Raw genomic sequence first — 13,084 nt, 5'->3', positions numbered from 1 at the left:
TACACGATCCCATTCCCTGTATATAAAGGAAATACATAGGGGGTGCGGGGGGGCTTCTTTTGTTCGAATTGCTTTGAGAGAGTCATTTCTGTTGCATGTAGGTTGTTGTTAATGTTCATTGTTTTAACATGTTCCATTGTATGAACAAATATGATTTGTTTTTCCATTCCAATACTAGGGGATATGTGAGTTTTTCTAGTTTAGGGTGATTACAAATAACATTGTTGTAAATTTTGTACTTGTATTTTGGTGTTAAGTGTATGCATTTCTGTAGGGTGTGTACCTAGGGGAAATTGTTTGAGCTATAGGGTATACATAGGTTCACTTTTAGAAGATATAGATGAAAGAGTTTCCAAAGTGGTTGTACTGATCTACACACCTACCATCACTGTGGGAGTTTCAGTTGTTCCACTTCTTTGCCAACAGTCGTACGGTCTGTTTTAAAATTTCTAGTCATTTCTGTGGGTGTGTAATGATATCTCATTGTGAATTAAATTTTTATTTCCCTGATATTTAACAATGTTGAATACCTTTTCTTACTTTTATGGGTCATTTTGATGGATTATTTTGTTTCTCCTGAGCCTTATAAATAGTGGATTTCTAAGAATAACTAGCCACCATGTAGGACACTAATACAGCACAGTAAAAAAAAAAAGTGTTTTCCTGTCATCTATACTGAGATACCAAGGAAGATGTAAACTTAAGTGCCTGGTACTGAAGACTTATTTTTAAGGTATCTGTATTAAGTTGGTATGCAAAGGAGAATTATTTAGGGCTTACTACATTAATTGATTTTATGGTGAGAATTTGAAAGTATAGCCAGATGTGTATGAATGAGTGCAGTGATTAGAAATTGGGTATAACACTTTTTGGGCATTTAATTTATTGTCTTTAGTGAGCACTTTGTGGTCTCATCTATATGAACTGACTTAATCTTGTAACATCTCTTTATGTATTATTTGCACATAAATGGCATAGAAAAGTAGAGGAGAAAGTTTTTCCAGATAGATTATTACGTATATTGGAAGTTCCTTCTTACAGAAGACTTGTTCATTTAGGGAGATTGGAGAACTTTGAGTGAAGCATTTACTATCTAAAGGGACATATGAACTAACTAATGTAATTAATTCTACTATAAGCATTTATACAGGAGATTACTCTCCGACTAGTCTTGAAGGATAGAGAGAGGTTAGTTAGATGAGGAACAAAATAACTAGAAAACAGTCTAGGCAAGAGAGGTAGTGCATGCAAGGTTGTAACATTGGGAGAGGACATGTAATTTCATGCTGTCTTTTGGGCCATTTGGTTGCTTCTCATCTGTAAAATTTGTTTTTTTTTCCCTTTAGATATTAGGATCAAGGAAGAAGAACCTGATCCTGAAGAGTGGCAGCTCAGTGGTGATTCTACCTTGAATACCAATGACCTAACACACTTAAGAGTACAGGTGGTAGATGAAGAAGGGGACCAACAACATCAAGAAGGAAAAAGACTTCGGAGGGTAGCTTGCACCTGTCCCAACTGTAAAGAAGGTGGTGGAAGGTATGCATACATGAAACACATATATTTTTAAGAGTGCTAATATCATTCTGATTTTTGAAATACTGCATGCTATGTCATTTAATTATGAGAAATTATTACATGATCATTTTCGGTGTGTGTGTATGCGTGTGACAGAAGTTAGAGAACAAAATATATGGAATTGGATTTTCAGTTCTCAATGTTTTTTAAACTAAAATTATTAGTTTGCTGTTTCAAAAATAGTATAGCAGATGCCATTTAACAGGCCCACACTGATCAGAAATTAGCCTGTTTGCAAACCAGCAATGGAATTTGCCTAAATATAGATAAAAAGTTGATTTTTTAGGTTGAGAATAGCAGTTACGTAAAAATTAAGTTCAGAAATGGCTGATAAGCATAAGTATTTCCATTTTCAATAGAAGTGAAAAATAAGCCTTAATAGATTGAATTTTTTAAAAAATGGGATTGTATTTCAGTTCAATCTTTTTAAAGGTAAACATTAAGACAGAATAACATGACTGGAGTAAACTCAGAATGATCAGAAATTATGTTAAATATGGATGTACTAAGCTTAATAATGAAGAGATTGAGACTCGGATCATATTTTTAAAAAAAAAACAAGATCCAGACTGATGTTGATTATAAAGAACACCTCAAATTATTGGCACAGGAATATTGAAGATGAGGGATGGAAAAAGATTTATCAGGCAAGTATTAACAAAAAGAAAACTTGGATAGCAGTGTTAATATATCACACGAGATGGGATTGAGGTGAAAGCCCCAAATAAGACAGAGATGTATTTCTTGTTAATAATATTAAATTTCCACCAAGAAGATTTAATAGTCACGGTCCCTTTTTTGTGCAGCTTTGAAATATATAGAGCAAAAACGGATAGAACTCTAAAGCCATACTTAACCAAATCCCTTGTCATGGTGAAAGTTAACATACCTTTCTTAGAAATGCATTGTTTTAAGTAGATAAAATGTACTTTTAATACAGTTAACAAACTTGATCTAATAGAGCTTTTCTATCTGCCTTTGAGTTGCACATTGGCCAGCCCTTTCCAGTAATAATAATTGCTAACAACTGGTAACATTGAGAGTTTACCGTATTCCCAGTGGTGTTAGAAGTGAGACATAGAGAGATTGAATGACTCCTAAGAGCACACACAACAGGGATTTGGACCTAGTTTTACTCCAGAGCCTTAACCATTAAACTCTACTGCCTCCCAAGTGACTCTCCTTCTACATCTGATCCTTAGGTATTCATGTTTATTGTAATTAGTTTAAAATTTTGTTTTTTGACATATTTTGGTCAATTAAAATTGTGAATTCTAACTAGGCAGTAACTTTTCTGAAACTCATTTTAGAGGGGCTTTTAAGATAAATTATTCACAAAAGTCAAATCTAACAGAGGCCTGGCCTTTGTTTCACTTATTCTTTATTTTAAAATGAAAATGTTTTAATTAATTTATGTTTATTAAACTAAGACATGCTCATAAAAATGTAGACATACAGGACATTTAAAAACACCAAAATCCCACCCCACTTCAAGATAAGCTAGTAACGTGTTTATATATGTCCTTTAAGATGTTACATGTATTTTAAAATAGAATCATCTTATTCTCACTGTTTTATATGTCTGTCCTTGTTTTGAGAATTTTTGTGACCATATTTTCAAGTCTGTATAGTCCGAATCATTTTTATGGCTGTATAGTATTCTGTTATATTCTATTGTATGGATGTAGAGTGATTTAACATCTTTTGTTGGGAATTTATTATCATAATCTTACACGTATGTCTTTGCACATTTGTCTGATTATTTTATTTGTATAAGTTGGCAGAAGTGAAATTGCTGGGTTAAAGGGAATTGTCTGCTAGAAAAACTAGTTTATACTCTAACCAGCAGTGTGTGAGAGTATCTAGTTTCCCACACCCTTGCCAACAATGAATTTTACAATTATTTTTAACCTTTGAAAGTCTGACAGATGAAAAATACCTTAATATTGTCTTATTTAGTATATTTTTAAATTACTTGGTGAGGTTGAGCATTTTTGGGGATGTTATTTTGCCATTTTAAAATTTATTTTTTGAATTGTTTCTTTCTTTTTTTGTAAATCTGTTAATTTATGTAATTCTGTCATGTGCAAATGTTTTTTCCCAGTTTTACATTGTCAGTGGTTTACAGAATGCATTACTACACAAGTAAAGAAACAGTTCCATCACTTACAGCTTGCAGACATTTTAAGCACAAAAATTTAAAGTTGATCAGCCTTTCCTTTATTAGATGCCTTGTTACCATGCTATTACAAGTTTTCTGTATTCTGAGAATTATAAAAATGTTCATTTATATTTTTTCTAGAACTTTTGTGACTTCATTCTTTAATAGCTCACTTATTCTAAGCAATAAAAATTGAGATTCCTAAGAAAAGAAACTATATTGTTTCTTAGAGCTTGTTTGAACAAAATTCAAGCAGTATGTGTGTGATAGACACACTTGTATAAATGACAATTGTACCTAATTGATAGAAGCATAACATAGGTAGTAAATTCAAACTATTCTAAAGTATTCTGCAAGGTGATACAGATAGTAATTAAAAAAAATTTTTAGAATATTTGTCTTTTTTTGCAACCATTTTTTTTTAAAGAATATGGGCAAGATGGCATTTTTAGAGACCTAATTTTATTCATCTTTAGAGAAGTAAATTTTATTTGTTTACCTTTTAAAGTAAGGTGTAAAATATAAAATATTTAAAAATTGTAATTATTTAGCAAATATTTATTGAGCAGAACCAGCTTTCAGAGACTGTTTAAACTAGTGAGAGATAACCTAGTGAGAGACAAATAATTGTAAGTAAAATACATTCTAGAGGCATGATTGTTATATAGGTTTTGTATGGATTAAACATCAGTCCATATTTTTAAAATTGTGCACAATCTGTTTTCTTTGTCAGCATTTCAGTTTATGTCCTGTTTTTCCCACCCTGCGCAGAAGAGGGTGTATTTACTTAACTTTTCTTAACCCCTCTACCCACAGTTTAGCTTCCACTCTATCTTAGCATTATTAAATTATTGGGAACAAGTTTAGACACTCAAGAATAAAAATGTAAAATTATTAGTTTTTCCTATATTATAGGCATTAGTGGTGTGGATATTAATCAAGAAGAAAACTTTAAATCTTTTCTTACCTGAACTTTGTTGAGAAATTCACTTCAGTTCTCTCCCTTCAAGCCTTGATATGACATGCCGTAAATCCACATCTACCATATCTATATCTTACTTTGAATGAAATTTTCTTTTTAAATAGAATTTTGGGCCTGGATGTTGAGCTTTTTCCTTAAATATGTGTGCAAACCCGCCCCTATGTTTTTTCTTTCTTAGATGCCCGTCCCATTTTCAAATAATATTTCTTATTTCCTAATAATTCAGTTAAAAATACCTTCCCTAGCTTCTTGCTTCTTTGAGAACCCAGATCTGTTGCTGTTAATTTGTTAGTCTTGTGCTTCGTTAGTGTTCCCATGCTAAATTTTGCTAAGTTTGTGAAATGCACTTTTGAGTTTGTAAAAGCGCGTTGATTGACCTGAGTGGTAGGCTGCTTAGAGGAGAGGCATGAAATAATGAGTACACGAGTGAACTGAATTGGGTTCTCTGTGAAATTGCTATGGTGAACACGATATGTAAAATTGGTTTGTACACCAATAGCCACAAACATTGCTGTTTTTCTTAGGGATTTTTAAATAATAAAATAAATTTAAAAACCTAAATTAAATGGAATCAATATTGGCTTTGGTTAATAAGACTTTGGCATTGCAAGGGAGCCAGAAAAACCTGTTGCACTCAACTCAGCTCTTTGAAGAGAGTTGTAGAAATTGGGGGTGGACTGGAGCAGAAACTAGAATTGTGTTAGATTATGACATCCTTGCCCTTGAGACAACAGCATGACTCCTCCTTGTCTTTACTTATGCTATTCCTCTGCCTGGAATGCCTTCCCTCCTTTCTATCTAAATCCTACCCACCTCCTCCACGAAGCCTTCTCTAACTACTGGAGCCCACATTGATGTCTCCCTGTTCAGAACACCTATGGCATCTAACAGCCAGCACTGCACCGTTTAGCACTGTTTGTCCTATGGCAATTTCACATGCTACTGAGTGTGAGTACATTAAAATATAAATGTGGGGAAATATGCATTTTTCCAGTAAATTTGAAAAACGATAGGTGTATTGTATACAGGAGGATTTACAGGCTATAGAAAGTTTTACAGGATATGCCTAAACTGTGAGATTGGGGGAGGAGGGGAGTTGGGGAGGGGGCTAAATGTACTTTTTTAAAAAAAACTCAGAAACATTGTAAAGTTTATACAAATTGTTTTGTCCAAAGTGTCATGTTTTTTAAAAACTAATTTATTTTTATTCAGTAACTAGCCTAATTTTTTTTTTTATTTTAAAAGGTTGAGAAATAACATTTTCTGTAGTGTTTAATACTATTCAAATGATCAATTCTGGGATCAAAAAAGTTTTCTTCTTGCTTAGGCTAAGATACCTCTGTTCACCCATCTAATCTCATATCTTCTAAACCCTGCTCTTGGTATCAAATACTGAAATGTAATAAATGTCAAATTTTGTGATGTGGAGAAAACTGTATTTTATTATATCTCTTGTGTCTAATTCTGGGTATCTTTTACATGGTTAATATGGAGGGAATTTTAAATGTAAAGATAATTTTGATTTGTATTTATCTCATCTAATGCTAAGGGAGTTCAGACCATTGCTTTAGCTAGATTTAAGAAAAAGCTTCCTCCAAGTCAGTGTATATTCAGAGTGTGGCCACACAAGTATGAATAAATATTCTTAAATCATATTAAAGTCTGCTAAAGCTGCCTGTATCTTTTAATTGTACCTGTGATCAGTTACGCATTCATTCTTTGGTTTAAATATATTTTTGATTATCTGACACCATGACTTTTGAATACAGACCACATTTAGTTTCCTATATAATTAAGTGGATCAGGCTTATGCGTAGAATTTGTGAATGGTTCTGATAGAAGAATAAATAGCTTTATTGTACATTCTTTACATATGAAATGTCCTTTTAATTACATAATTCTTGAGCATATTTACATTTGGACAACAATCACATTAATTCTGGAGTAAGGTTAATATATAAAATGTATATGCTTGAAATAACATAAATTTTCATTCAAACTGATTTTAAATGGTTTTGGTTTCTGATTGACTTTGTAATGATAATGTCTTCTATTTAAAATTCAACATGGGGATATATAATATAAATGGTAATGTCCATTTGAATATTTTCATATAAGTATATATTATTCTGTGTGTGTTTTTTAGAGGTACCAATCTTGGGAAAAAGAAGCAACACATTTGTCATATACCAGGATGTGGTAAAGTCTATGGGAAGACCTCACATCTGAGAGCTCATCTGCGTTGGCATTCTGGAGAACGTCCTTTTGTTTGTAACTGGATGTACTGTGGTAAAAGATTTACTCGAAGTGATGAATTACAGAGGCACAGAAGAACACATACAGGTTACTAATATTTACTTTTAACAGACAAAAATGAATTATAGGGCTACATAACTGCCTTGACTTCTTTTTTATTAGCATTCCTTACTGAACTGAATCTTTAAAATATAATGAATTACATCCAGTTTTCACCTTTAGTAACACCATCTTAATAACACAAATTCCAAAGAACAAGTCAGTATGGCTTATCCTCTAAAATAAAGTTATATTTAAGTAGACTTTGGGTAGCTTTTGTTGACATTATTGAATGCTTTAAACCACATTTATGCTATTTTTATTCTGTTAACATTTTTAATTAGTTGTCAGCTTTTACTCTTGATCTATCCTATTTTTTTTCTTTCTCCTTAACACTGTAACAAAAAATACTCCTGTTTCTTCTGACATATTTGGGCATTTCACCTTTTCTTTTGTTTTTAGTATCTCTGAGGTAAGGGAAAGGTATTTCACTGAGGAATAACCAAGGCAATGTTGATGTGAAGACTTTCTCTCATTATATTATTTTTACATAGTGTTGTGTGGTTGTTAAATGAAATGGACCTGTGACTGATCTACACTGAAACCTAACAGTATTAACTTAGAGGTAGTTTTTTCCTACTACCATGTAAATGATTAAAGTGTTCATCAGTCTATGCTCAACACTGGAGAATTGAAAAATATGTATTTACAATTCCTAGAGAGCTTGGAAGAAGCATGGTGAAATGGAGAACAACATGGATTTTGAAGTCATCTGGATTCCAATCCAAGTTCCCTATTAGGTTAAGCGAATAAACTATCTCTGACATTGCTTCACATCTCCTACTTTGGCCTTCAGTATTGTATAAAATTACCTATGAGGTCTGTAGTAGTACACAGATGCTCTAATTGTTTTAGTTCCTGTCTCTCATTGGGTAGGTAGACAGATGAGATTAACCTACGTGAAACTGCAACAGACGATTAAGAAAGTAGATAAGGCTGCTGGGCATGCTGGTCCATGCCTGTAATCCTGGCACTTTGGGAGGCCAAGGAAGGCAGATTGCTTGAGCCTCAGGGGTTTGAGACCAGCCTGGGCAACATGGTGAAACTGTGACTCTCCTAGAAAGACAAAAAATAGCCGGGCGTGATGGTGTGTGCCTGTAGTCCCAGCTGCTCAGGAGGCTGAGGTGGGAGGATTGCTTGAGCCCATGGGGCAGCGGTTGCAGTGAGCCAAGGTCATGCCACTGTACTGCAGCCTGGGTGACAAAGTGAGATCCTGTCTCAAAAAAAAAAAGGTAGATAAAAGATTTTGCGTTGCAGTCTGCTGTTGAAAAGGCTCAGAAACAGATAATTATTGCTTGGGATAGTAAAGTATGGGATAATAGACCTTACGATGGCCCTGTAACAGAATTTTCCTCAGTAGGATTTTATCAGCAGGTTGTAAAAAGGAATAATGTAAAAGGGAGAAAAAGGTCAATGATCAAATAAGTGTAGGAAATAGTGGGCCAAAGAGGGTATAAGTACCTTCAAGGCAGTACCTCTTAGGACCTTTAAATTAAATGCTAGATGGACAGCTTGCATCTATAAGTTAGTGATGTAATGTGTGTAGCATTTCCTAACCTTGTTTGATCATTGTGCCGTTTGCCATGGAGTACCTCTCAGGACTAATGTTACAAGAGAAACTGGGAAATACTTTAGTAGAAAAATGGTGGTATGTTAATAGAAGAAGTGAGAGACCTTTTTTTTTTTGTAGCGGTGAATGAGGATGAGATTTTACATAACATTTCTGTTAAGTAGGATTGAGGCACATTTTAAAGGTCCTTGTAAATTAGGCAGTGGAGCATCTAAACTGTTACATCATCTGCAAGTTACCCTTGCATTTCCATATCACTTAATCTTGAAGTTTTCTGATGTAATAAAATTCGGTCTTTAAGGAAGATAGTCTGGAGAGAGAGAGGGACTAGGATGTGACTGCAGTATAGTTCAAGCATGAGGTCTGATAAAGACCTATGTAGAGTAGAGGTGCTAGAACAAAGGATACAGGCTAAGACATTTTTGAAGAAAGGAATTAAGAAAATATTTACTAGATTTATTGATTGATTTTTATTGATTTCTCTCTGAATTTAGGTTGGCCTTTTGTCTTCTCTTTTGGTAATCTTGCAGAGTCGGTCTTCAACATAATAGAAGTTCAGTCTGTCTTTTGTATTTAAACTTACTTTATTCATGCTGGGAAATAAATTTAGGCATCAGGGTTTTAACAACTTTAACATCTTGACATATTAGGCTTGTTCTTAATTGTTGTAGCTGAAGTCAAGTCAGCTAGCCAGATTCATTTTTCTAAGGATTACTCATTCTTTTTGGATCTCAAGCTTGTGGTGTCATTTCTTTAATCTAGAAGTACCCTGTTGCTTTAATTCATATTTAAGAGTTGAAGGTTTAGTATCATGAATATGGCATGTTAGTATTTTAATTATAGCATGAAAGAATATACTTTTATTTAGACTTTAAAGTGTGTTATAGATGCTTATTTTTTAGCTGGCATCTTAACACAGGTATTTCAAACAAACTGTTAGCATAGTTGAGATATTAAAGTCTTATTTGAATATCCATCTATTATATAATACATGTTTGAAGATTGCTGTTCATCAAAAAGTAAAGATGAAAGATTTAAGGAGAAATATTCTGTAAGAGAAATCTGGCAGGGGTAGCTCGTAAAATGAATACAATTTTAATAGACCCCTGCTCCCATCCTCACCTGTCAGCGTTGACTTACTTTCTGTTTTGGGGGAGATGATTGAGCTATTAAAGTTGAATTTTTAAAACCAAGTAACTTAATTTTTTTCTTAACAGGTGAGAAGAAATTTGTTTGTCCAGAATGTTCAAAACGCTTTATGAGAAGTGACCACCTTGCCAAACATATTAAAACACACCAGAATAAAAAAGGTATTCACTCTAGCAGTACAGTGCTGGCATCTGTGGAAGCTGCGCGAGATGATACTTTGATTACTGCAGGAGGAACAACGCTTATCCTTGCAAATATTCAACAAGGTTCTGTTTCAGGGATAGGAACTGTTAATACTTCCGCCACCAGCAATCAAGATATCCTTACCAACACTGAAATACCTTTACAGCTTGTCACAGTTTCTGGAAATGAGACAATGGAGTAAATATTACACAAATACTTATTCATTGTGGTTATTTTTATACAGTAGTGAGAAGAATATTGTTCCTAAGTTCTTAGATATCTTTTTATTGATGTGCAAAAATTTTTGGATTGACAGTAACTTGGTTATACATGACACTGAAATGCCTTACTTTGTATGATATTCCATAGTATATTAAAAATGGTAAAATTGCATGGGTTTTGTAGGTACTTTTGGAATCTAGAAGAAATGAAATTTTACCAAGTTATATAAAGAGAAAATTGAATTTAACAATGCGAATGGTAGTCTAACCAAATGCATCAATCCTGTGTGGTTTAGTGTAAAAATGAGAACATGTTGGTATTTATCTATTGTAAGATAAAAAAGCTGGTGGGTGAAAGAAATCATGTTATGATAAAAAATTTTGTAATTTTCTTGATGACTGGAATTTTTATTATGCATAACTGACAAATCAAGTTTCCAAGCAAATGTTACATAGTGTAGGCTTTACTTAGCTTATCAATTTGTCATTTTGAAGCTAATTATTTTAATTAGGTTAACTATGTACAATATTTTAAGCATTACTCTTGTAAGATTTTGAAAACTACATTTTAACATGGAACTCTAGGGATAGTCACCTTTTAAATCCTGTTGAAAAGCCATGTTTAAGATTTAATTTGCCAAAATAATGTCTTGTTAATATTCTTTCAATAACGAAGTTGGGCAATATAACCAATGTTTAAAAAAGTTTAAAATGTATAAGTTGAGGCATTTGGGTGGTAAGAGAATGTTATAGTGAATTATCCCTTTCCTTGACTATTGGAGGACCAAAAAAAATAAGGTGTATTGCGTCTTAGCAGTGATTTTTATCCAATCTTGTTTCCAAAAACCATGTCTCCCAGGGCCTTAAAAGCCATCATGTAAATTACCAGTAAAGTATAACATATGCAAACATAACAAAATCACTTCCATAGTGACGATACTCCAACCATATGGATATTAGTCATAGAAGAACTAGAGGTTTTATGATATTTTTTTAAGTCTTTTTTTTTTGTCTAGGTAGTCAGTCTGCACTTAAATATCAATCATTTTCCTTTTTTGCTTCTTCCCTTAAAATTTATATGTATCCAGTACATTTAATTGAGAAACGTATGTTTTTTATTATGCTGTATTTTCTTTTTATTTTTTAATTATTGTTTATATTTTCAATTTAAAAATGTACAAAATAAAGTTACATTGCTGGTCTTGTAAGAGCTATACAATTTTCCTAAATGTATACCTGTAACTGCAGCAGTTCACCTATTTCAAAAATTTGGAATTCTGTTCATTTGTTATTCTTAAGACCACCTCAAATTTAAAGGCTACCTTATTGTACGTTTAAAGTGTATTATAACAGTGTGGTAGTTAATAAAACACTATTTTTTTTTCTTTTGAGTTTGTTGTATTCCTATGCATTAAAAATATTGCAGTGGTATGGGGTAAGAATTGGTGGTTTAATTTTGTTCAACTTGGCTTTTTATTTTTAGATTCTTGATTTTAGACACTGAATTGTAAACAGGCGTTTATTTGAAGAAGAGATATATAGAGACACTGGTCATTTACTAATTTTTTACCTAGAGTAAATAAGAATGAGCTTACTAATACAATTTTTGAAAAAAAGTCTTAGCCCTTAGCCCACATTGATTCATATCAGTTTTATCAGTACCATTTTGCAAATTTTTTTGTTTTCCGTTTTAAAGCAATGCAGAATATTTTGATTTATCAAAAACCTGAATTTACATTAAGACTCCTGAAAATGATAAGACAAGCATTGGTAACCATGGCAGGAGTTACTTGAAAAAGTTGCCTTTTGAATTTGCATGTGTTTCATCATGATAAAGGCAGAGTAGGAAGAAAGAGTATTAATGTGATTGTGTATTATAGATATTTTAAAGTAAAAATCAAATTTCTTAACACATGTATACAGTGGGGGTAAAGATGTCCATTTTCTGTTTTCCAGGCCCAGTCTGACTCTGTCTGTAATACCTGATTGCATTGGAGAACTCTAGACACGCATAAACATGGACAGTTTTTCTAAATGTGAGACTTAAGGTTGTGATGTAAAATAGGAAGTTCTACTTGGAATAATATAAATGAACCACTAGAATTTACAATTATTTTGAAGTTACAGGGATTAGATTTTGAATCTTTAAACTCCTTTAGGTAATTTTTAGAATTTTTAAATTAAGATTAATGTGAAGAGAATTAAGTGAGCAGCAGGTGGTTCACTTGAGCAAACTGCCCATTAAGTCAGATTAAACCATTTGAATGATAGTAGAGATGTTTTAAGTAATATTGAATTTTTACAGTAAGTTTATGGTGTACTTTGAATCGATTGGTGTCCATGCATATTTTATGAATTCCTAGAGAATGAATGCAATGAAGAAAATGTAGTCTTGAAAATTATTTGAATAAAGTTTTAGATTTTTTTAGTGCCCACTAGGAATATATTAGTGAACTTTGGAATTTTTACCAAAGTTATGTAACCTCAGTGTAGATAATTTTAAATATTTCTATTTTTATATTTTAAAATGTTGAATATACTCTGGAAACAACATTTGGAGATTTGCTCTGATGTGAACTTTTTCTGGTTATAAAATATATTAGTATTGTGTATGAGTATAATATTTCTCAGGGTAGGTATACTCTAATAGGTGTTTTGTCAAATTGCTTTATTTTTGTAAAGGCTAGAGTTAGTGCATATTGAATATATTTATGTACAAATAATTCCTGTTGTAACATTTAGTGGACTCGATTATCTGTATACCTCAAATTTTAATTTAAGAAAATATCTCTTAAAGAGCATCTCATTTTCTATAGATTGAGGCTTAATTACTGAAAAGTAACTCAACCAAAAAGCACATAACCTTTTAAAGGAGGTACACCTAC

General features: G+C 32.5%; 1 protein-coding gene across 2 annotated transcripts in view; it reads left to right on the top strand.

Annotated features, from left to right (window-relative positions):
- The window catches only part of SP3 (Sp3 transcription factor), a 57,582-nt gene extending 45,992 nt beyond the window's left edge, over positions 1-11,590 (top strand). For both annotated transcript variants that reach the window (XM_054477791.2, XM_054477790.2), the window contains exons 5-7: positions 1,347-1,539; positions 6,868-7,064; positions 9,864-11,590. In XM_054477791.2, the coding sequence (XP_054333766.1) occupies positions 1,347-1,539; positions 6,868-7,064; positions 9,864-10,180 (707 nt within the window). In that variant the 3' untranslated portion in view covers positions 10,181-11,590. The remainder of the gene's footprint in view (positions 1-1,346; positions 1,540-6,867; positions 7,065-9,863) is intronic.
- Positions 11,591-13,084: the final 1,494 nt, after the last annotated feature.

This window comes from Pongo pygmaeus, chromosome 11 (genome assembly GCF_028885625.2).
Source record: "Pongo pygmaeus isolate AG05252 chromosome 11, NHGRI_mPonPyg2-v2.0_pri, whole genome shotgun sequence".
NCBI classification, from domain to species: domain Eukaryota; kingdom Metazoa; phylum Chordata; class Mammalia; order Primates; family Hominidae; genus Pongo; species Pongo pygmaeus.
Note: the sequence above shows the minus strand (reverse complement) of the source record. Positions and strands in the feature narration are given on the sequence as shown.